The sequence below is a fragment of the Apteryx mantelli genome, chromosome 5 (assembly GCF_036417845.1).
Source record: "Apteryx mantelli isolate bAptMan1 chromosome 5, bAptMan1.hap1, whole genome shotgun sequence".
Classification (NCBI taxonomy): Eukaryota; Metazoa; Chordata; class Aves; order Apterygiformes; family Apterygidae; genus Apteryx; species Apteryx mantelli.
The window spans coordinates 83,357,431-83,382,733 of record NC_089982.1 but is presented as its reverse complement, the minus strand read 5'-3'; the positions used below and the strand labels follow the sequence as shown (position 1 = coordinate 83,382,733).

At 38.4% G+C, this 25,303-nt stretch overlaps 1 protein-coding gene across 2 annotated transcripts in view; it reads left to right on the top strand.

Moving 5' to 3' along the window:
- The window catches only part of CTNNA2 (catenin alpha 2), a 418,052-nt gene that overhangs the window by 83,215 nt on the left and 309,534 nt on the right, over positions 1 to 25,303 (top strand). For both annotated transcript variants that reach the window (XM_067297215.1, XM_067297214.1), the window contains exon 6: positions 7,800 to 8,003. In XM_067297215.1, coding sequence (XP_067153316.1) covers positions 7,800 to 8,003 — 204 coding nt within the window. The remainder of the gene's footprint in view (positions 1 to 7,799; positions 8,004 to 25,303) is intronic.

Genomic DNA, 25,303 nt, shown 5'->3' with positions numbered 1-25,303 from the left:
ATTTTGGTCATCCCTTCAACGTGTCCTTTGCAGCTGCTCTCCTGTCCCTCTGTGGGCCCCGTCCCTGGCTTCGGGTGCTCCTCCTCCTGTGCGTCCCCGAACCTTCAAGGAGCCCAGAGGAAAGCAAGCGTAGTGCCAGGGAAGTGTCCTAGGAAGTTGGGAAAACAAAGCTGTTGCAAGTTTTCCCATCTTTTCACCATTAGCTTCTGACTTTCCTTTTACCTCCGACAAAAGCCTTTCTCCTGTCTGTTAGGGTTAGATGTGGCTGGGGTGGGGGGTGAAGACCATAATTCAGGGTTTTCTGTGCAGAACAGGAATAGTTTAGCAGCAGGAAACTCTGTGTTTTATCAATCTGTTTCAGAATTTCATTTGGCTTTTAATGAGCAGTGTTAGTAGCAGGTTTTAAGACCTTTAAGACATTTTTGGTTAATGTTTTTTCTGTGTTTACTGGTGTATGTACAGGTGAGTATTTATATTATTGTGGAAATGGGAACTCCACATTTCCAGTGGCTGCCCTGGGAGTGGTAGGATTTTGATTTCCAACTTGTAGCAGAAACGTGACTTCTGTAACCTTTCTATGTCCACCGAGAGAGGGACAGGCCATTGCTTTGCTTGCCAGCAGTTAGTATCCAGAGATATTTTCGCCTTTAACTGAGAATGGGCCACTGATTTCTATTTTCTGTATCACAGCACCATCTAGTGGGTTTCTTGATTTTTCTCTCTGCCTGAAATGCTCTCAGTTCTCCTGCCTAGTAAATTAGTACTGCAGAAAGATTTTGCAGTCAAAAATACTTTTTTCATAAGTTTAACCATACCTTATTGTTACCAAGTCTTGGATGGTTAAAAAAAAAAAAAAGGATGCCAGTATACAATATATCACAGCTGCATTACGTGTTTTCCTATCAGATATGTTTAGGACAGTGATCAGTTAACTTGCACAGGAGCTTTTGTAGTGAACCTTTATCCAAACTAATTTGTTTGAGATAGTGGAGGCACACAAATCAAGCACACTGTGGGGAATATAATCAACATATATAAAGAAATAGATTTTATGTAGCAATTATTCAATATATTACTTGATGCTTATTATATTATTAATAATAAATAAGGTCTGAACTGTTAAATCGAAATATATATTGTGTTGCCAGACTACACGTAATATCTCAAAAACAGCACTTTAGAACTTTTCTTATTATTCGGCACCATTTTTAGTATGTTTATTTGGCATCTCCGAGATGTTTATGCAGCTCAGGTGTGAAGAAGTGAACACCACCCATATTTCAGAGGAAGAGCATTGCCCTTCACGTGCGGCGATCGGGGGCGCCGAGGGGCTGCTGGCCGCAGGGGCGACGGGCATGGGGCTGCTCCGGCTGCGCCTCCGCCCCTGCCGTGCCCCGAGCGCGGCGCTCCTCAAACTACCATCGACTTCGTCAACCCGCCGTCCCAGGAGAAAAGCAATTCACTTATTTTTTTTAGTTTGCTGCTTTTAATGCATCACACCGGTTCAGCGAGAAGTTCAGCGCTGGAGCCGAGCGAGCGGTAGGAACGTGTTTTGGGGAGCTGGAAAAGGTAGAGGCAGGGGGTCCCGGTGCCAGGTAGGAACATTTGCTTTATCTCTACCCAGGGAGCAAGAGAGCCTCGTGGGCACTTTGGGCAGGTACCGACGTCCGCACCTACAGGCCTGTGAGTCTGCAGCACCGCGTTGGCTTTCGCCGGTGCAGCCGCTTTGGAAGAAGAAATACATTGCCCGCTTTCATTTATACGGTGCCATCTCCCACGTCATTCTGAAAAACCGGGTGTCTCGGTGTGTTACTAGGCGTTCCTTTCTTCAAAAAGACGGTTTTTCGTACTGCCTTGCTGTTTGTGACATTGTTTATCCGAGATATCTCTCAGTTTGGGTTTTTAACGGCATTCGTCACCGTGTTTTTGGTTCCTTGTTAAGACGTGCCTTGCAGTAGCGTTGGCCTTAAAAAGTGTATTTTCAGTGTGTTAAATCGCTGAGAAGCGTGTTATAAAACAGTCCTTGCCCTGAAGGTTTCACATTCTAAATAGACAAATCAATAATAACAAGAGAAATAGAGGAAAGAAGGTATCATTTGTCCAAAGTCACACAACAGATTAATGAAGAGTCAATAAGGAAGCCTCAAAGCCATAAATTCTGATTAAATGTCCTTTTTCCTGTACCATGCTGCTTACCGTGGTACTTGATACATCACTTCAGTTTACTGGGGTTGTCTGAGATGTAAATTTTTATAAAACTGTTTGACCGAGAAGTTTGCCTGATTCTCCCTTTCAAGATATTTCTCTTCTCCTTAGGGTATTTCCTGCACCTGCAGAGTTCCAGTTAGGCAGTGATATGATTACACCTGCGATTTTATCACTTTTATGGCACTTCTTAAATATGAAGGTCATTTCCTATTAAAGCAAAACAAGCTGATATTAGACTAGGTTTATATGGTTTGATAGTTTCTTTTCAAATTCATTTTTACTCTGTTAGGAGAGGAAATAACTACTTTTTTGTTATTAATTGGAGTGTGTGTGTGTGTGTGTGTGTGTGTGTGTGAGTTTTAAAGAATAGAGCACAGTAAATAGTATAAAGGTCCCCATTACTCTCATCATCCTTTTGCATCAATTGAAAAATTAAGGAAATACTAGGAAATAGGGAATCCTTTATTGCTTTCTCTGTGCATCAGAGGTCGGCTGGGAGGTTGATGAATGCAGGGAATTTGGGAGAGAAGTATCTGTATGAAGGTAAGAGTTTACCCTTTCCCTTTTATACGCATGTATGCAAAGGTATAAACAGGAAAAATGTGTAGATTACCCCCCCCCCCTTTTTTCCCCTCCTTTTTCCTCTGTGGCTTTGAGTTGTAGCTGAGCTGCAAATTAAGAAGCTCTTTGTAACCAGCTCTAAGGTGGTGGTAACACTAGTAGTATTTTCATTACTAATACTTGGTGCTTGGAAATGATGATGGTTTCCATGCATTTTTTTAAGCTTGCCAAAATGCTGAGCAGTATCAAAGACTAAGAGTCTATCCATTGACCTAGGAATTAATTTAGACACATTTTATGTTGGTTTATTTTCAATTACTTCAGAACTACAAGTTTTTTGGTTTTTTTTCATCTACTTCCAAATCATAAGTATTACTTACACATTTAAAAAATAAAAAAGGTGCAATTCTGAAGAAGCTGCTGAAATGTTTCTAAGACTATTTTACTTGTACAGCCAGTAGCTGAATTGCTTTGTCAAGGTCAAGAAGGCAATGCACATAATAAGTAAGTTTTTGCAAGAGTGGATGCTTAATTTGGGAAATACAGTAATGAGTTTGAAGTATTTAGCTTGAGATGATAAAATAATTGTAGTACTTTAGGAGTTGTAAAGATTTTTTCTAAAAGATTAGTTCAATTTAGCATATTGGTTTTTGTTTTACTTTATATTTTTAATTAAAACCTGATCTTTCTGTATTGTAGAAAAAGGTATTCTAATCAGTGAGATAAAATAAATCCCACCAAGTTTTCATGATTATATGCTCTCTGATAATACAGTACATTTATGTAGGGCATGCGGTTATTTTCAATATTTTTATTTCAAGTATGGATAATTAGTCTATTTGATACTTTAAACTTCAGAAGTTTTACAGTTTATTAGTGGTCATGAGAGCTGAGCAAGATGAAGATGCCTTGTCGTATTCATTTGCGTGAAGAGATCTTTTTTTTTAAGTTTTGATTCTCTAATTGAAGCATTGCAACTCTTGTATAAACTTGCTTTTGTATCATTTAAATAAATGGGAGTGCAAGAAAAAATAATCTAGTAACTATAGTATGTTTAAAGAAGATATTAACACAAGCTGAACAGTCTTTAAATAAGTCTCCAATTCAGGATATTTGCATTGATATTCTTTGACTTTGTTTCTCCATTTGAAACTGGAAATCATGTGAATTCATAGCACTTGCAAAGATACAGCTTACACTAATCTGACTGCAGTTTTAAAAAAGCTTGAAACAATTATAATCAGAGTTATGATGACAGGCATTGATTTATAGCTTTAATGTTAAGGTCAACGTGAGTCAGCAACACACCTGTACAGCTGTGCAGGTCAACCACCTACTAGTCTACATTAGTAGGATTGTAGCTGGTAGGTCAAGGAGAGTGGTTATGTCCCTTTATTCGGCACATGGGAAACTGTGTCTTGTCATCTAGGTCCAGTTTGGGTCCGCCCAGCGCAAGGAAGGCTTTGACATACATGAGCGGGTCCAGCAGAGAGACCTCAAGATGTTTAGGGGGCTGCAGCACAGGACAAACGAGGAGTGGCTGGGAGGGCTGGATTTTTTACGCCTGGAGACAAGAAGGCTCGAGGGGTTCGTTATTGGTGTCATCACTACCTAGGAAGAGGCTGTAGAGAAGATGGAGCCAGGCTCTGCTTGCAGGTCCATGGTAATGGGATGAGAGGCAACAGACACCAGCTGATTCAAGGAAAATTCTGATTGGCTGTTAGGAACAAAATTTCACCGTGAAGGTGGTCAAGCACTGGAAAGGTCCCCAAGAGATTCTGAAAATCTGTGAGGATGAAGTTCTCACAACTTGATTGGACAACGCCTAGAACCTGCCGATCTGGCCTGATGACAAAGATGGCTGTGCTCTCAGGACAGGTTTAAACCAGATGATCTGCAGAGGTCTGTTCCAACCCAAAATATTCTGTGAGTCTACATTTTTATTAACAGAAGATCCCAAACAAATATTTAGCAGACTTCTTCAGCATGGAAAATCACAAATATATTATAAACCAATACTTTGGTGAGATATGGATGAAGGAATTACTAAGTGCAGCTCTGTAGTTTTTGTTCTCCATGAGCTAAGGTCTGATGATCATCATAATCTCTTCTTTAAAGAAAAAAAATCCACAAGAAGTGTTATTTTCTTTCTTTTTCAGTAAGGAAAGTTGGTCTGGATGAATTATACACCCTCAGTGATGCACACCGTATTATGTAAAAAGTAAACAACTCTTGCATGGAACCTGTGCAGAACTTCCTAAAGTTCCTTTTCACAGAATACAACATAACTTCTTGTGCAAATGGTGAATTGGGTTTCAGCGAGCAGAGAGGTGCATGGAGATATTTGATCTGCAGATTGTTCACCCTCTAGGCCCCGAAAGGATGGAAATAGTCTAGGAATGCCTTCTTAGGAGACCTTAGGGCCTGGGGCCCATAGCAAACTGTGGAGTGCAGGGTCTTCAAAAACCAGTTCATTGGATGCAATTTCAGCCTTGCTATCACCGCATCTTCACTGTTGTGAAGATGAATTTAGGTAGTTAATTTCTGAAAGTATCCCAATGATTACGAGCAAAACCAGACTGTTTCAAAGCGTGGCAGTGAACTCATTTATGCGGTTGTAAAACCGACCTGCTTACTGCTGGGAAACACGGGCCCTGCAAAATACTGTGAAACGCTGTTTCACGTTGTCGGTACGGCTGCATTCATTTCTGCCGCGTCAGCAGTTCCCGGAGCTGGAACAATATGAGATCTGTTCAAAATTCTCCAGTTTCTCTCCTTTATTTAACAATGAATCTTAGTAAATTTCCTGACATCCTTGTGTTTCTTACCATGTATCTTTTAGGCATTCGGTTACAGTATAAACTTCTCAGGACTTGCTGCTCTTCCTCTGTATAGTAATGTGACTTATGTTTTTTGTGAGTGGGTGGAGGAGTTAACTGAAAGTTATGTTATGGAATAAGCAGATTTTTTGTAAACTCTTTGTCCCACTGATTTAAAGAAAATGTGTTATGTTGAGGTTTGGGGGCCAGAATTTACCCGAGACTTAGGTGATTTGTGTTCTAATTGATAACAAAACAGATATTGCTGTAAATGCTAAAAGAAAATGTTGGTTGTGTATTATGTCCCTAAATTCTGATTAACGTTTTAAGACAGTTGTTATTTTATTTCTTCAGATTAACTGTATCATTTGGCTTGCTCTTACTGATTGCTCTTGGATGCTGCAGGAAACGGACTAATCATAATGTTATCAAAGTACTGTGAGAATTCAAATGTTTCATTAGGAAAAATTGTACACGCTTTAAAATAGTTGTGATTTTTTTCTCAGAAATCAAAATACTTTTCAGTTTTCCAGATCTCCCTCTTTTACCCATCTTTCTTGATTTATTTTCTTTAAAAATGCAGATAAGAACTGCACGGCTTACAGAGCACTTTTAGACAATATGCAATTATGGAACCGATTTGCATGATTGCAGCTAAAGGTTATGGATTGGCATGGCTTTGCTAATGTGCCCGTGAGTGGGAGCAGAAGATTATTTCTTCTATATATATTACCTTGAACTACAAAGAAAGAAAAGCAAGTCAGAATATAACCTAGTGGTGACTCAAAGCTTGCAATACGACTTCATGTTGTACCCTGCTAGGGGAAGCATTTATGCATTTTAGCACTGCTAGGCATTTGGTAAAGCACCTGGTCTATAAATTACACAAGTGTCTTGCAATATTCTTAATTTAAGCCTTAAAAAGGCCTTTCGTAGAAAACAATCTTTGAAAAACAAAACAAACATTATTTTTTAGTGGAGGAAAAATAGTTTACTAACTGGCATGCTATTTGGCAAGTTAAAGAAGTGCTGAGGCTGTCTTTGCGTAGCGCACTCTAAGAGCTTCTTAACTAAATAACCCGGCGCTTCTTTTCTGATTTAAAAACAAAAAAAAAGGTTAACACAGTCTTATAAATCCTAGTTTACATGCAAAGGAGCTGACCTTTGTGCTTCTGCGTGAGGAGCACAGCTTCAGGAAGGTTTCGGATAGCTCCTTCGGAAGCCACAGGGAGCCAAAGCTGCGTGACCTTTCCAATTTTGCAAAGCGTGCAAAAATTGTCAACTAGCGTGCAGTGGGAATGGCAGGTGAAAAACTGTTGAAAACCATGCTAAATAATTTCTTGTCTTCTGTCATAAAATGTTGGTAGTTATTAGTAGCTGTGTTGGTATAAAGAAGATGTCAGGCTGTCTCCTGCAAAGGGCACGGCTCCTGGAATGCACTGCGCGCTGCAGGCTCGCGCTACCGTTTGCATTTTCTGTGCGCTCCAGTTTTCTTGCAGTGCTAATGAAAATACCCTCAATTTTTTTCGTTTAATATTGAGGTAATCTGGTAAGTAGCATTACAGTCTACTCGTACAAAGTATCAAAATGAAGCAAGCAGTTCACACAGAGAATATTTGGTCTTCTCTTCAGTCATAACTAACCTGCACATTTAAAACAATGCTTCTATATTTACACATTGCATATTAATTTCTTGATAATCCAAAACTTCTTCAGAAGATTCAGAAAAGAATAATATTAGTCAGCTTACTGTACTTGATAAAATATGCTTACTATATATAGAGATGCATACACAGAAGATTCAGAAAAGAATAATATTAATCAAGTTACTGTACTTGATAAAATATACATACTATATGTAGAGATGCATACATACTGCATACATAATAGTTTGTTTTGAGTTGTTTTTCCCTTTGTGCTTCCCAAATACATACTTGAATCTATTGTGCTGTTCCTGACCACAATAATGTTTTACAATTATATGTTGCTAAGGATTTTTATACACTATGTAACAGCTTAGGATTTCATAGCTACCAGATACTTATGTAATGCTGATTTTTCAAGAATTTGATAGATAACGAGTCCATTTATTCAGCTGGGAAGGCTAAAAACCCTGTGAAACCACGGAAATAAAAGAGACTTTTTTAAAAAAAAGCCACAGATCCTTGTGCACTGCTGATTTTCCCCCTTGTATTTTGTTTTTTTTTTTAGAACAAAATCATTTTAGACCCCATGACTTTCAGCGAGGCCCGATTCAGACCGTCTCTCGAAGAAAGGCTGGAGAGCATCATCAGCGGCGCGGCGCTCATGGCCGACTCCTCGTGCACGCGGGACGACCGCCGGGAGCGGATCGTGGCCGAGTGCAACGCCGTGCGACAGGCCCTGCAGGACCTGCTCAGCGAGTACATGAATAACGTAAGTTATACGCTCCTTATCGCGCTTTCTTCTTCGGCAGCTTATTAAACCGTTCTGTGGCTTTAATAATTAATAGCAACAATGATGCTTCTTTGCAGCAGGAGGAAAAGTACAAACAGGAAGGTAATTAATGCAGTTTGAATTATTCAACTTTTTAATGATGCGCCAAATTCTGCGGGAAGTTTGGTACAATTAGAGGTTCGTGGGAATGTGTTTTGGCCTGTGAAGGAACTCCTGACTCCCCACGGCTTTAGTGTTAAAATTTCTTCTTCTGTAATAAACAGCTAACAAATATTCCTCTTGAGATAAAGCACTTTTCTTATGAAGCCTAATGGCAAGCAATGTAAGGGGGAAATGAGCTGAGAAGTATTTCCTTAATGCAAGTGAATACAGTGCATTAGCAGCATGGTATCCGTTGTGGGATAGCAGTCACTTTGTTGGGTTTTTAGGATGTTACCTACAGATACCCCTGGGAGACAGTGTTTGCTGCGTGGCTTAAACCATTGCAGGTATTTGCTTGCTATTGGAGCTCTTAAGGATGCAGTTTCCCTGAAACTAGTGAGTAATATTTAGCCGTATTGCCGTTCACACAAAGAAATGAATCTGCAGTATCTTAAATGCTGCCTGTGTGGGATTTCAGGAGGTGTTAAATTGTTCAGTGTGGCGTTAAGCTGCGGCGTCTAACCTTTGTTCTGCATAACTTGCCCCAGAAAATGTCCTCCGCCTAACAGTGCATATTAAAACGCACAAGTGCTATTGGACCCCTGTATCCCTCGGAGGATACGACATGCGTGAAGAAGTCCTAAGCAGCACTAAACGCCTTTTTTTAAATAGCAATTAGCTGTTGACAGAATCATGAAGGAGAGATTTTTTCCTTCTAAAAATATGATAGTAGCCATTTGAAATGAGCAATAATTACACACATAAATGCAATTCCCTGACCCCCTAGACACTGGGATTTAAGATGGAATCTAAGAATTTCAGACTTGTTTTAGAATACGCAATGTATGGTCTGAATTGTTTGCAAATAGGCATCTGAAAAAATTTTCAAATGACCCATCCTATACTTTGCAGTGTCCTGTCTGTCATTGCTACTAGCCCGTAAGACATCAGCACATTTTGATCCTGTTTTGCCAGGATTAGCAAAATAGTGTTGAAAAGACAAGGATTAAGCTTTTAATATTCTGCTATTTTCTCTGGTACTGTTGTAGTTTTCTGGGAGAACGATACAATGCAGTATCGACAGTGGAAAATTCATCCTTCAGTTGTTTTATTGCACAGCTCGAAATAACTATGACTTTTTTAAGCTACTGTTCCATAGGTAGAGTCACTTTAAGGAATAGCTGTTTCTGTTGGTCTGGAAATTAAAAGCATATGCTGTTTTCTTTCTTTCTTTCTTTCTTTTTTTTTTTTTACAAATTGACAGTTGAAAGTGTCTTGTACTGTGAATGGAAGCAAAGTCTATGCTGTTATATTATCGGTTAGAAACCATAAGGAGAGTGCATTAAAGAGCAGGTGATGAGAATGTGATGAAAGAGATGCTGGTGGATTGCTTCCTATGGGATCTTGCCTTGCAGAGTTATTACTGTTAGGTGTAATCCTTAAAGGTCCTTCCAGAAAGCTACGGAACTGATGGATTATGGCACTCTATTTCATTGTAGTGCCTGTTTTTTAGGTACACAGGGTTTTGTTAGCAGAATGCAATTTGCCCTTGCACCGGAAACATTCTTATTTTATGTCTGATGACATTTACAGAGAAGGGAGAGCTTTGAATGATTGTAGACGTTTATGGCAATACTTCAGATGGCTAACAGTTTCATGGTTTTTACGTAAACACGTAATGGTGTGGGCATCTATTTTTATTGTTATCACGGTATATTTAAGACTTCCTCTTTTTTTTTCTCCTGATTAGTCTAAACCACACAACCTCAATAATTTTTTTTTTTGTGTTTTGTATTGGAGCGCAGTCAATTTAAGCTATTTTTACAGCTATTGAGTAAGCATCTGAAGAACTGACTGCACGCTTAAGTTCATGAAAAGCGCAGTACTTTTAATTTCAACACATACGTGATGGTAGCATTTAAGAACAACGTTGCATTAATCATTCTGTCTTCCGAACTGATCTTATCAGATATAAAGGATGGGATTCAGCTTACAGCTTAAGGCAACTAAATTTAGGTGTCTGTACGCAGGTACGTACAGGTAAGCCAACGGCTCTGTTCATTTGCCTGAAAATAGATGTCTAGCGCCGTGTTAACCTGCTAGTTGAAGTAGTCCGGTGTTCCTCTGAGCCGAGGCTCCTGGCCTTGGTCTGGCACTCAGAAACCCGTGAATCCACCATGGGTCTTGTCCCCTCTGCCAGCCCTGTTTCCGTGCCCCATACGCCCTAGGGAATAACAAGTGGCTAGACTCTACCTTTACTAAATCAGCTGAGCCCGGTCGCTCGAGCTCCTATTATAACTGATGGAGATCCCATCAGTACCATCAAGGGAGTCTAAAGAATGATTCAGATAATTAAGTGTTATAATCTAATTTGGGATAAGCTAAAGAACTCCCTAGACTCCTGTGGCTGCATTAACTAAATCCACATTAACTAGAACGGAGGATGAGATACCTAGTTCATGTGTAGACAGCTCCTGGCTAGGCATCCACCTGGAGACCGAATTTCACCCGTTTGTCCGCGAGGGCAGAACGTGCTTTAGTATTTAACCTTTTGCTTGAAACCTGGGGACAGATTTTCTTGAGTTTGCAGCGATGGTAAGCGAGTTCATTATTACAAAAGATTTCACTTGGAAAGTTTATAAAAAGCCTGGATGAGTTTCAAAAAGTAGATACCAAACTGCATAACCTGACCCTGTTGTAAGTCTGATCAAGAGGTGGCCAGACTGTCGGAGCGGTTTGCGTCTTGGCTTTGGCAGAGAAGTTAGAAGAACGTTTTTAACAGCTTCTGCCCACATAAGCCTTAAACCGTTGCAACCCTGTCACTTTAAATACTGTGAAATATAATCGTACATTGATGTTTTGGTTTTTGCTTTGTGATGATACCTGCAAGAGGACAGATCATTTCTGGCTGGTGACGGTTGATCAAATGTGCATACTCGTTTCATGTTTGTCACGAGATGCAGAGAATATAGAACAGATTAAATATTATCTGGTCATACTTTAGGATTATAGACTATGTATTGCAGTGTATTGGCAATTTACTGTATAGTCAAAGTTTTCTCTCTTTCTTTAGCTGAAAATTGTTCCTTTCAAGTTATCTACCCCTCTGATCTGGGTTCAGAGGAGTGTTTCTTTTTGTATACAAGAACTTTTCTATTTTTTGTTTTTTAAGTAGATTCTTGAATCCCCTTTAACATTTCAGACATTTACACTGCAAAGCTCCAAATAAATTGGTTGTGGTTTATGTTCTATCTTACATTAAATTTGCACAAATACTAAGTATCACACTGAATGCAAAAGGCGAACGTACGCAGACTGGAGTCGTCGTTCCTGAAGTTTCACTAATACTTCGGGATTGTGCCAACATGTGGTGTTCCAGTCGTCAATCAAAAACTAGAAGGGTTCGAGGCAGGTGTGTGAAATCCAAGATTTGCTACGCATCGGTGTGAGCTGGGTTTGCTTCCTACCAGTCCACGTGACGAGTGCTACAGGCAATGCAAGGGGAAAAAGGATTTTGACCAGCTTTTTTTTTTTTTATTTTTATTTTTTAAGACAAAGTAAGTAGCATCCAACTGAACCATATAGGAACTTTTGCCTTTGGGTTAGTATAGAAGAAAACCTCCTCCACCTACAGATCATCCCCTGGTGTCCACTTCTTAGAAAGTCCTCTGCAGAGAGGCCTGCCTCTTATTCTCTGTGCTCCCACTGGGCTTAAGTACATCCATCTCTTGATTTATTCCCAGCACCCGTGTTTTATTTTGCCACTATTTGCTTTACCAGCCTTTGGCAGGTCAATATACTTTGTTACGTGGGAAGAGAAAATTTGACAAACGCAGCGCTGTTTCTCCCATTCTCCTACCCAGTTTTGATAGATCTGTGACAAGCTAGTAAATAGATAACAACGTCCTTACAGTTAATTACACACCAGGGGTGAAATCTCTCTGTACATTACCCAGAGTTTCACTGAAGTAAGTTAAAGCTGTTTTGCAATTTGGGAAACGAGATCGAAAGAAGCCACAGGTCACCTTATCGTCTGGTGAGGGAGACACAAGGTCAGTGAAACAAAGCTTCCAGATACGAGGTGTAGGGTATGATTTAAAAAAAAAAAGGCAGATATCCAGTTTCAGAATGTTGGCAGCCAAAGAAAAAATATGGAAAGAAATTCTGTAAAGAGGATAGAGAAGATTTCGACTGAGAAGGATAAAAATAATGCTGGCTTTGCATTTGTATTCTGTTCTGTGTTATGAAAGTTTTAGGAGAAATGACAGAAACTATTCAGAGAACTGTGAAAAGAGATGTTTTTTGCTTTCCTCCCTCCTCCTCCCCCTCAGATAAATGCTGGTTTGTGCTGTTTCCCGAATGCTTTGAATTAGATATTTTTCAGTTGTATTCTCTTCACAAATATTCAGATGTTCTGGGCCCATTTCAGAGGTTATTTAAGCAATTATTGTTGTAGGAATTTTTCAATGATTATTGCTACAGGAAAATTAGTCCCTAGGATCTTTACCAGTTCTATGAATAAATATATATTTGTGCTGTATACTACATTGAAAGGCTGTAGTCAGGACTGGAGCCTCACAGTGTACAAGCAGTCTGCAAGAACATCTATGGAGATGAGACATAAACTATTTCATTATAGTTTATCTATCTAGTACTATGTATTTAGTAATATATATTAGTTTCATATATCTTACCAGTAACTATGTCAAAATATTTTCTCAACATGGCATCTAGTATTTCCGTACTGAACCCAACTTTAAACCCTTTGCTTTTTGGCAAGGGGTGGAGGGTGGGAGGAATCTCAGTCTGCTGGGCCATATGATTTTATTCCAACTCTCACAGAAAATTGGTGATTTTTTTTTTTGGATTCTTTTGTACGTGTGATAAATCTCATAATTTATTCTAAAATAAAATTAAGTTCTAGACGTCTATCCTGCAGAGAAGAACTAAATGCAGCTCTGTGGAAGCTCTTAATACAGTTGTTTTCCATTTGTCTAAATGGAAAAAGAATAATTTTGTGGATGGTTAGCTCTGATGGTGATGTAGTTTCCTGCTGGTTTACTCTCCTGGCTCCGTGGTGATTTGTGTGCAGTCTGACAGGGAACAAAAATCCTAGAGACCTGCCAGTTCCAGCCCTTAAACTCCTGGATTAGGAGTACGCGGCCAAATTCATTCAAACCTGACCCTGCTCTGCACACCCTTTCTGGGAAGCATCGGGCTGCTGCTGCCTTGATGTCTGATTAGGGTGGGAAAGAAGGAAAACTAAGTCTTTAGAAAGCTACGTTTAAAAAAGGTTGGTTTGAATTCCCTCTGACAGCATCAGTTTCAGTCCCAAACAGAGACAGACTCTGAATTTTGTCCTGCTGTCGAATATCAAAGACAAATTTGGAGAGCAGTTGACCAGTGAGCAAGACTTGACCGTTAAAGACCTCTGTAATCACTTCAATTAATACAAGTCTGTATTTGAAAAGACATTTCCTATTGGATTCAGGCAGAAAACTATCTTTTTTAAACGCTGGGCTTGTTGTTGAGTAAACCTTCATTCCCACGCCTTCCCTGTCCTCCCACCCCGGCCCTGACTCCCGCTAGTGCCGGCATCGCAGAAGAGCCATTTTTAGTGTAACTGGGTTTGGAGGCAGAGCATACTTCTTCGTACCCAAGTGAAATGAGCAGTCCTTCATGAAATCCTTGTATTACTACTGATGTTTTAACGTATAGACCTAGGGTCCAGAGCACTGCAGCCTAGGCTTATTTTTATTGATATTTTACTGCTATTGCCATATGGAATAATGTTGCTTAGTGGTTGCTCTTTTTGATCTTCTCTGAAGAAACTGCCCGTTCCTGACTTTTGTTCACTGTAACTTAAGCGCTATAGGTTCTCATTCTCGTTTTCTACAAGGAAGAAAATGTCATACCTTGAAGATGCAAAATGTGTGAAAAGAGAGAGGGAGAAAACATGAGTCTTCGGGCAGTTTTTCCTTGCAAATATATTGGTAAAAGATTTGATTCAGCCAAAGAAAAATTGTAATGCTGCAGTACATGAAAATGAAGTGTCCCTAACAGAGAGCTGAAGTTACTGTGCTTGATAAAAAGACGATAACAAATGAAAATCGATAAACTCTCAAGATACTGTCAGATTCTGTATTTAACAGCTCCATCTGAGTTCATATTTAATTCATTTTAAAAGAGAAAAGTAATAATTCTTGGATACATTTCGGTTGTGTGTAAGGTTAATCCGGGTGACAGCGAGCAGTGAGTTACAGTTATGAGGCAGCAAAACGTCTGTGTCGGTCCCGAGATGAGGGAGCAGGGCTGAGTGGCAAGAGGTTCAGGATCATCTGCTTTGGGCACGACAGGCGAGGCAGGACACTTTTTCAACTGGTACCATTGCCGAGTTCCTGGTTTTTTGAAGAGTTCTTAGAAAAGAACAGCTCTCTACTGTAATTCAAGCTTGAATTGAGCTATTTTACCATTCACTTTGCTTTTTTAGAGGATATGTGAGCAGGGTTTTTTTTCCTGCCTTGGAAAAAACAAGTGGAAACACAATACTTGTCATTGCAAGAGTAGGATATGTTCCCAAACATGCGAGTATTTTATGGTATGTCACAGCTTTGCTTCTCAGTCACTAGAGGCTTCTTTGCATTTCTGCATCCCTCCGGAGTGCCTCGACTTCTCACGACTGCGCAGAAATTGTTGCCCAAGTGATGTGACTTCAGAAGGCTTCAGACACATTTTAAGTAATTTTCTCTCTTTCCTTTTTTAATGATATCATCAGGGTCCTGTAGGAGATGCCTAGAGTTTTTATGATAGTTCTACAGAAATGCTGCTCTGCACAAGTGAGTTTTGATTTATTTGGTCATTCCTAGATTTTCTGGTGTTACAAGTCCATGTTCAATATTTGTTTTATTTTTCCTAGAGGATCCAGAGAACCATGTTGCTGTTTTCCACCAAAACCAACTTAAATAGAAAAGGCCTATGAAAATGCCGGACTTTCTAGTTTGGATATGACAAGTTCAGGTTTTGGTGGCCACAAATTTACACAGCCCTGTAGTGTTGCATCTGTTTGGAACCAGTAGATTTATACATTTGCTGGATGAATATTTGTGGGAGGAAATGCTGCTTCTGAACCGCAGTGCTGATAACTATGCCCTGCTGGTGTCCACTGGAGAACGTTTTATAAGTGCCTCCTGTGGGCTTTCTATCTCTAATAGCTGGAGGAAAGCATGAGGAAAGCTTTGTATCTCGTGTTAAAATGCAAACAAATCATATTAGGGTTTTAGAATCTAAAGCTGAATTGCTATATTAGGGTCAGTGATGTTTCTGACAAGATCACAGAACCACAGAAGGGTTGAAGTTGGAAGGGACCTCTGGAGATCGTCTGGTCCAACCCCCCTGCTCAAGCACATAGAGCACGTTTCCAAGGATTGTGTCCAGGTGGCTTTTAAATGTTTCCAAGGAAGGAGATATTTATCTCTAAATTAATGCGGAAATTTCCCAGACTGCCGGTATAACCAACCAAGTGCCTGCATATGAGGACTTATTTCCTTCTTGCCTTTCTTTATCTCTATACAATTAATGAAGTCCAGTGACTGACTTGAAGGGTCTAAAAAAAGGTCTAAATCATGTTACATTCCAGTGCCTCTGTGAATCCTAATCCTCTTCTTTATTATCACTTTATTGTTATTCCTTTATTAAGTAACCTGTATTTTAAGGATCCGTTCCATACTAGCCGTACTGATTATTGAAAATCATGCATTTAGTGTTTCCATAACTGAGGAGTGAAGATGAATTGCCCTAGAGTTTCAAACCATTGTGGCAGGAAAGTGTATATAGACTTGTCCAATACTTTTTCTGCCCAGACATCTATGTAGATGATAGGACATGAAGGTAACAGACTTTCCAACTTAACTGTCCAAGTCCAGTGGAATCAAAATTTTCTGGGTACAGCAGGCAGAATACTGACAAAAAATGCATAAATCACAGATTTCAGATTTCATCAAGGATGCAGGAGCAGCAGGTACCTCTAGTCTATTTATGTGGGTAAAAAAAACCCTACACCTTAATGTCTCAGAGTGGTTTCTGAGTAATTTTTTGCACAGAAACCCACATCATGTAGGTTTGACAAGATACGAAGCAGCTCCCTCTAACTACTGGATTGCTTATCCTACCTGTTTCAGCTGACGTTCCTGTTGGTGTCACTTTGGCTGCTGTGGTCGGAACTGCTCTGTGAACCATTTGGTCCTCCACTGCTGCTGATCGTTTTATCATGTTTTTCTGTATTTTAAATCCTGCATTAAAAAAATGTTTTTTATGGTTGTGAGTCTAAGTTGCACTCACAGAGTTGGTTCAGCAGCCAGAACGGTTTGCTTTTTCTAAGACGTTCTTGCTCTTGTGTTTTTCCTCTAGAACACCTTTCCAAGAGCAAGATTTTATTATTTTTTTTACCCATTGGTCATTAACTTACAGATGGGGAAGACAACTCCCACCTCCCAAAAGCAGCAGAACTCCTCACTTCTTGAATTTTGCGAATTGAAATTAAAAATTATTCTGTATCTCAACTTAAATAGGCAAATACAAAAGGTTTCCATTTTCTTTAAGTGTATGTGAGTATGTGTCAATAGGGGCATGCACATAAAATATACAGGAGATCCGGGAGAAGTGATGTACAGGGAAAGTGGAGAGCCTATAAAATTAATGGAAGATATCAATAGAATTGTATAAATATTTCGTCACACAATTTTGATCACATATGTGCGATATCGAAGTTGTTCACAGTTTACAGTTTCTGTCACTTCCTCTAGATTCCCCTGGAATGTATCGAAGTTGCTATTTTGCATTTTATAGACTCTCTGGCCTGTCTAGAAGTATTAAAGATAATTCTTATGTATTTATTTTCAGCCGTTTTGAAATAGTTTGTAATAGACTGAAGACTATATAATTTCAGAAAAAAATTGACTATTTTACGTACTAATAAATATAATTTTCTTTATAAAGGTAATTTGTCATATTCCCAAATTTGGGGAAGTATTTGAACTAAGGAATGGCAATAATAACCAGATTTAAGGTGAAAACGGAAACAACTGTCTTTACACTTTTTTTATGTCCTTCGTCCTTTCTTGCTGCTCAGCTCCCCGTTCAGCAGAGATCTTACACACGTGTTTAAAACTAAGAGGCTGCTCAGTTTCAGTGGGATTTAGTCTCAGGTTCAGTCTTCCCAGGCCCCTGTTACTCCAGCGTGAGAACTGAGGCGTTCACCTGCCATGTTAGGCTTAATTCCTTGAAGCTGAAGTGCCTTGCCATTTTCACATGAAAAAATCCCGCAGAAATGCAGTAATATCATCGTATTTGTCTAATAATTGCTGTGTTTGGCTGTTGGAGGATGCACTTAATGTCTGTCAGGTCAAAGGAGGAGGATTTCCCTCAATTTAATTTCTTCCTCTTTACAGCCTGCCTAAATCTCCTCCGTTCACTGCAGCAAGTGCACTGGAATTTCTGCTAGAATTAAGCGAATAATAAATTGCTTTGTTTTTGGCTATTGAACTCTATAGATCCTTTGCGATATTGTTTTGATGAAACACAACTTTGATTATTTTTGTCAGGGTTTTCGTTTTTGTTGTGGTTTTGTTTTTTTCAGACCAATCCAAACTGTTTTACTGTAGAAAGGAAATATTAATTTCCTTCATAGTTTGGACAAAATGATTTATTAAATGTACCCCAGGTCCTTCAATACTCTGCTTCTTGAAAACTTGTATTTTTGACAAATGCTTTTATTATTCCTCTTTGCTTTACCTCACATATGGATGCACGCATGCAAAATGTCTGGCTATGCTTCTGATACCTTCTCAGAGAACGTGCTCATTTTAAAGTCAGTATATTCCAACCAAAATAGAAAAAAGAAAAAAGAAAAAAGTATTATATAGCATTGCATTTTTTTCGATGATTTTCATGTTCAAGTAAAATGAGTTACAACATGACGTGTTCTCACAGAGGTAATGGCTTCTGCATCAATGCTTTAAATTTAATTTAAAGTGTTGTGGTCGTGGGTAATGGTTGTCAAATTTAGACTGCATGATTCATAACTCTTCTTTGGACTGAAGTTAGCATTTATAGGTCACTAATTTGCTGGTTTTCCTTGTTTGTAGGTCAGTATCAGTGCAAAAGAAATTTTCATGCATTTAATGATGTATCAATAGCGATATGATTTCTATCTCAAAGTACATTTGTCTTTGGGGAAGGAATTTAGACATCTTTACAGTCTGTGTTTACATTGTTGTATATTGGATGGTTTTGGGATGCAAAGCAAAACATTCAGAATAATTTCAGTGTAACTGGAAATGCAGCAAAATAAGCACGGACCTGCTGAAATCAGTGAGCATCCAGAAACCCCTGTCCAGAATGGACATCTCCTGGAGGCTCCATAACATCTGTTTGCTTAATGATTTTTTTTTAATATCTTAATTGCAAAATATGTCCAAAGTCTGGTAATCACGTGGGAAAACCTGAAGGCGTCAAAGAAAACCAAAGTTGTAAATTAACTACGCACATTTGTCTCTCCCAGATACTGCTGTTCTGCAGCTGAGCATGAGAGGGAGCAGCTGGAACAGGACGGGGCTCCATGCGAGCACAGGTCTATAACGCCCGCTTATGAAGTGAATATCTGCCTCAGCTTAGCAACTGCGGCTCTATCACCCCTCTTGAGCAATGCCAAAATCTACCGTCAAATACTTGTATTAAAATCATGACGTACATTCAAGTGACTTTAAGCAGTTTGTATTAGTCTTCCTTGCTCCTCATACAAAGTCTGTAGGAATTGGAGCAGGAGGAAAGAGAGAGGAAGAGAAATGAAACTCATCCTCAGAAATTTTTCTAATACCTGAGAACAGCATTTTGATAGTCAGGGATAGAATCAAAACTCTTTATGCTAGTAATGGGATTACTGTATTTAAGCTTCTATTAGCAGTCAAAACTACAAAGGTCTGTGCAATATCAGCGTGTGTAAACCTCAACTTTACCTATACTACGTTGGTTTATATTATTAATTTTTTTTTATTTACATAGTGAAGGATTTTAAAAATGACTATGAGATACTGTTTAAATTCGTGATGGAAGAATTCAGAATAATTTTGAGAAATATCCTCTGAAATCGTGGTTTTAGATGTCCAGAAGAGGGCACACTTGCATACCAGAAGCACATCCCTGAGGATCTGCATTCTGATGTTGTATAGCTGTAATCAAAGAAAATTTAATATTATACGAAATGAAGAGGTTTTTTATTAGTCACAGAATCTTCCGAAAAAACACTACATTCAAAAGGTTGTGTGGGGAAATATATATATATTTTTAAATCAAATCAGTGTTATGTGCATAAACTATCAAAGAGAAATCAGATGTTAAGTTCTCCTTGCATTTTTGCAATGCACTGATATTTTGATTTCAGTGTGGAATTTGGCATGCAAGGAATAAGATCCTCTCTTCCCTCTCTTCCCTCTCTTCCCTCTCTTCCCTCTCTTCCCTCTCTTCCCTCTCTTCCCTCTCTTCCCTGCAGTTTTTTCAGATGTAGAAGTATGATCTCAAGAACATAGGCAATATAATATAAGCTAACTTACAACTTACTTTCTGCAGCAGTCAAATACAGGATGCAATGAAGTACCATATATAATTCCTTTTGTTCAGTGGGATTTGATATCGGATCTGTTAAATTATCTTATGACTTGCTAAATACAGTAGAATTGCGAAGACAAATCATGTATTGTGACACAGTAACTTGGTTAACTTAGGGTCGCGTTTTCCAGGGCTGGGTATTATTTAGACACTGGGAGCACGTGTGGTTTATTTTTATTTTTTCACTTGAGAAACGAAAGAAAGAAAGAAAAAAGCATCTTTTGTTTTAAGATGACCGGGCTGGAGGAATAAAAAATTTCAAGTTTGGTTTGGGTTATTGTTGTGATTTTAAATATTAATCCAGTTTTCATAACATTTGATAACATTTGGAACTACGTCATAGCACTTCTTTTTATAGCTGTAGCAACTTTTTTTCAATATTTTAACATACATTTGGCTTCAATGGAATGAAATGAAACATTTTCTGAAATTCATTTACCTACAATAAAGTTTAATGCTCATTAGCATTATAATGTAATCTTCAGTTAAGTGTGGGAAAACTGACCACATATGTTATGTAGGTTGTTTATATATTTGTCAAACATTCACCAGATTAATTAACTGGTGCCTTGACCAATTCTTTCATTTAAGAAACTATTTAAAAAAAACCCTAGGAGACTGACAACCCAGATGGATGTATGATCATATATTGCAATGTTGAACTGTTTCTCAGGCATTTATGTAAAGACTTAAGTCCACGTGTGATTTAAGCTCTAATTTCCTTTTGTTTTAAGAGAATTCTTCTAATTTATGCTGAGGATTGGCTCGCGTCTTTGAGAGCATGACTGGATTTTTTTTACTTTACAATAAAATCTATATATTTCAGTGTGAAGTCAGAGATCCCCAAAATATCATTCTGCAGCTTTACATAGTGACTAAATCCTTTTTGACGTGGTCTAGAATACTTTGGGGCACGGGGTGTAGTAATGTAGTTACTATAAGGCTGTCAAATTTGTTGCCAAATAGTATTTGAATCCTGGGATCAGATAAATTAGATTTTAATTGGGTTTTAAGGCTAAGCTGAATAAGTAGATAAGGTAGAATTAACCAGAGACATATTAACGTAATGAAACCTTTGGTTCTCTTAAGCTATTGTATTAAAGACCATACAATCTTTTGTTGATAAAAGACGTCATGGTAGAGTGGAAAGAGATTGACATTGATAGTTAAGATAAACGGTGGTATCTAATATAATCACATTATCGGGAGCACTGGAAATCCAAGCAACCGGACAAAATTGCATTAGTTCTATTTCATTATAGCATTTGGAAAGAAAACAAGCAAACAAAAGTCCTCAAAACTGAGTTTTTCCAAAGTGGTGGGACCACTCAACCAGAGAATTTGCTAAGGCGCCTGGGTGGGTTTTTGTGTTTCTCAAAGGGCAAAACAGAAGTTAGTTACTGTGTGTTGTGCAATGGTAATATCATTTGCTTGTGTGTGTCTTCTCTTACTAATTATCGTGCAATGTTTTTGAGCTGCAGAATTTAATTTTCATTGGAGAAATGACCTTTTTTTCTAGTAACTCACTTTGTCTTCTGTATAGACACATTCGGATGCTTAAAATTTTAAAATGGTACAAAATTCTAGAACTGGAACTCATTTGTTGTTCGATTATTTTATCCTTAAACACATCTATTATCACGTAAAAGTGAGCAGTCTATTTAATGACTAAGGCCTGGTAGTGCAAACTTTAATGTGAGTAGTTTATTAAATAAATACAAACAGAGCTCTGTGTCATGAATAAGACCCTGTAATTGCAGTGAGTATCCCAAAAGAGTAAGCCTCAATTATTCTTTGCATTTCTAGATAAATAGAGAAGAAAGGAGAAAAGAAAGCGAGAAAGACAGAGTGGTGGGAGGAACTTTTTTTTTTTTTATACATCACTCAGAAATACGATCATTCATTACAAAATTTTGCCCATCCTTTGGAATGGGTAGGTGTGGGCGAACCCTGGTGCAGTCCTCTTGGTTCCTGCGTGTAGGACGAGGACCACAGAGCCAAATTCCACAGGCTTCAGCGAATATGTGTTCGTCGCTGTATGAATATGGAAAAGCTCTGATTCAGAAAGGAACGTGCAATGCCTCACGTCCAGTATGTAGATATTCCTATGGAAGGCAGTAACGCTAACTCTTAAGATTTAAAACGTCATCATATGCTTTTATACTTTGCTGAATTTGGGTCTCGGCTTTTATGGGAGCTTGTTGGTCCTGATGCATTCTACGTGGTTAGCCACTATATGGTTAAACAAATGTTCAATTTTAAGGATTTTGTCCATGCGAATTTACAGTAAAATCATGGAATCAAATGTTTAAAAAGCAAAACACGAAGAAGTTAATGTTTTGCAATTTCTAACCATGGTTTAAATGATGAAATATGTTCTAAAACATAGAGGCAGGTAGATTTTTATTTTTATCTTTATTTTTTTTGGTCGTACACTGACAAGGAACTGCTTTGCTTAAAGAAGTCCGCACAGGCCTTAGATGAACAGAGATTTTAGATAAATAAATAAGTAAATGAATAAATAAAAGGTGTGCTTGATTGCTTGTACGTATGAATAGATTTATAAAGAAAATCCAACTCCAACTATTTGTGGATGTAGCAAACAATAAAACTTGAAGGCTCATTAGCTTGGAATGACCCAACTGTGTTTTATGTATAGGGGTCATTTCTTTACTAATGAGCCGCTAAGCCAGATGGCTAACCCCACAGTAGTCTAACTGCATTAGTGTGATTTAGATTTTTAGGCAAATTGCTTTTCTTTTCTGTTTTACTAAAAGGAGCTAGTGGCAAAGCTGAGCTACAGCTCTTTCTAGAACTGTGCAAAACAAAGTATTTTGCTTTAAAAGATAAATGGTCTGTACTTCTTAGAGATTTATATCAATTTCTAATATATTTGCTAATTTGCAGTGATCAGAGTTTGTTAGATACTATCCACCCTGGAAACTGTTTTGGAGAGAAAGTTATTTGGACTGTCTTTATATTGGATTTAGTTTCAATATATAATTGGTCTCATTCTTATTGCCTCGTATCTAAGTGGACGTGAAAGTGCTTAAATGGAGAATGTGAATGAGGAATGATTCTGAGGAACATTATTATTTGTTTCTCAGTGTCTATTTTCTTCTAGAATTTTTGCACGTCTTTATGGCTCATTTGAGGCTGGATCCATATCACTTCCTCCGGTGTGTAAGTGAGGAACCTGGAGACTGTGGATTCCTTCTAGGCAACTGAAAGAGACTGGTACCTTCCAAGAGGACTGTATTTTAAGTGACCTGAATCATTTTCTGTGGATGGTTTTCTCTCACCATTGACTAATAATGAGGTGAAAGTGGTCCTGAATGACAGATGTGTCAAACCGAAGTCCACACAAGGAAAGGTTGGAAATAAGACATAAAAATCTACAAAAAGAGACCTAAAGTGATGAGCACTTAAAAGGAGGGTAGCTTGTGAAGGGCAAAATGAGCAAGGAACTTCTAAGAGCTGGTTTTGAAAGTGTGTTTCAAACACCGTGTGCAATGAGCACCTGCGGTCCTTTTGGCAGGGCCACTTTCCAATGACATTTTGATGTAGCAAAGTGCTAGCTTCTGTTACGGCGAATAGCTTCATACGATGATTTGTTCATGTCTTATGGGAGTTTGTTACAGTGGTATTGGATAATTGTATGTAGGTTGATAGCGCCAAAAGTTGCTTTAATCTTGAAAAGAAGGTGGCTACATTTGAAGGCATAACAAGATAAAATGGGTCGGAATAAAGGGTTATCTAGCCAATGTCTTACCTCTGATGGTGATCATGGGGGAATAACCACAGAGGAGTAGAAGACCGTGACAAACACATTGTGACTGTGACTCTTTGCAAAGTTTATTATCTGAGCCTTCAGCAATTCATGGTTCAGAGAGTCTTTAAACCAAAGGTGATATTTTTTTCTTTAAAAATTAATAATTTAGGGTCCATGCTTAAACAGACTGTAGAGCATTAAGATCTTTTTAGAGGTTTACACAGGTCTCTAGAATAACTGCTGTATTCAGTTTCAACCGTTTCCTTTTTTCCTTATTTTCCTTCCGGTTTTGAAGATATATATTCCAAGATGGATTAGGAAGGGGAGGAGTTGAGAGCCAGTAGACAGAGGAGAGGTGTAAAACCTGTTACAAATTGACAGTTCTCTTTGTAGACATTTTAACGCATTATTAAACCAGATTTTGTAGACATCATCAACTTCGGCTGCAGTTTTTACATTTCGAATACTGAGACAAAACTGAAGATGCTGCATCGTGTCTTTAAATGGATTAAGTCTAACACGTTGAGATTTGTGCATTTAATTTCCACCTGCTACTGTGCTGCTGCTATACCTGTCTCTCAATGTCTCCGGTACTTCCATAGCAGTGGGGTTTCCTATTTGGGAGCCTGTCTGCCAAAATTAGCTGTGCAGATGCTGGGAGAGCTGAAACGCTGGGGTCCTGTTGTGTGCTTCTTAAACAAGCCACGTTAGAAGAAAACCTGACCAAAAATGCACAAAATAACTTTCTACTGAAAAGAGGAGGAAAGCAGTGTCAAAATATCAGAAAAAGGAATGAAGTTTAGGTGTGAAAGTGCAGGAAGAGCTTAACGCTGTTGTGATTTGCTGATTGTCATAAATGTCCTTTCTTCAAGAGCTAGGAGTACGTAGGTCGTTTTCTGGCGATACTAATCACAGTGAAAAAGAAAAGGTGTTTTTCAGTCTTATCCTGCTTTGAGTTTATATTTCTATGAGTTCACATTTCACAGTGTATTAGGATATTTGTGTGCATGTGTATTGTGTTTTTAGCTTATGCCCCTCTTTAACCAAAGCCAAATGAAGTCTCTCAGGCAATATTAAGCGTTAGGCAGAAAATTACTTCCAAGTCGGTCATTACTTTTAAGATCTATTTATTTTTGAAGAGGAAACTTCGAACTCTAGAATGTGAATCTGGTCTCCAAATCTTACCTTGATTTGTATTCTGGGAAGCGTGAGTGGTATTTTTCTCTTTACTTTTTGTTGCCAGACTAATAGACTAACAATAATATAGCTGTTTTTTGTCAAACCAGGTAATTAAATGACTATGAAAACTATAGAGCATTCCATTCAATGAAGAGTGGTTACTCTTTTCCTGCCACGTAATGATAGAGCATCCTATGTTGTACATTTTTATTTGTTAATAACAAATTAAAAATGATAAATACGTCTTCTTTTGTAAAATTCATACTGAATCTCTTGTGAATTCAGTAGCACTGTAAATGTAATTTGCAGTTCTTTACAATTATAGTTTAAATAGACCAAGTCTAAAGGGAGCCTGCCTATTTGATTTTTCAAATTTGCATCACTTAAAATCCAATCAGACCAACTGTTCAGATTTTTATTAGATATGAAATACATGAATGGGTTCAAGGCCAAACTGTATAGCAAATACATACCTTATCTTACAACATGGATTATCTAACAAGCTACTGTAGCATGTGCTTTGACC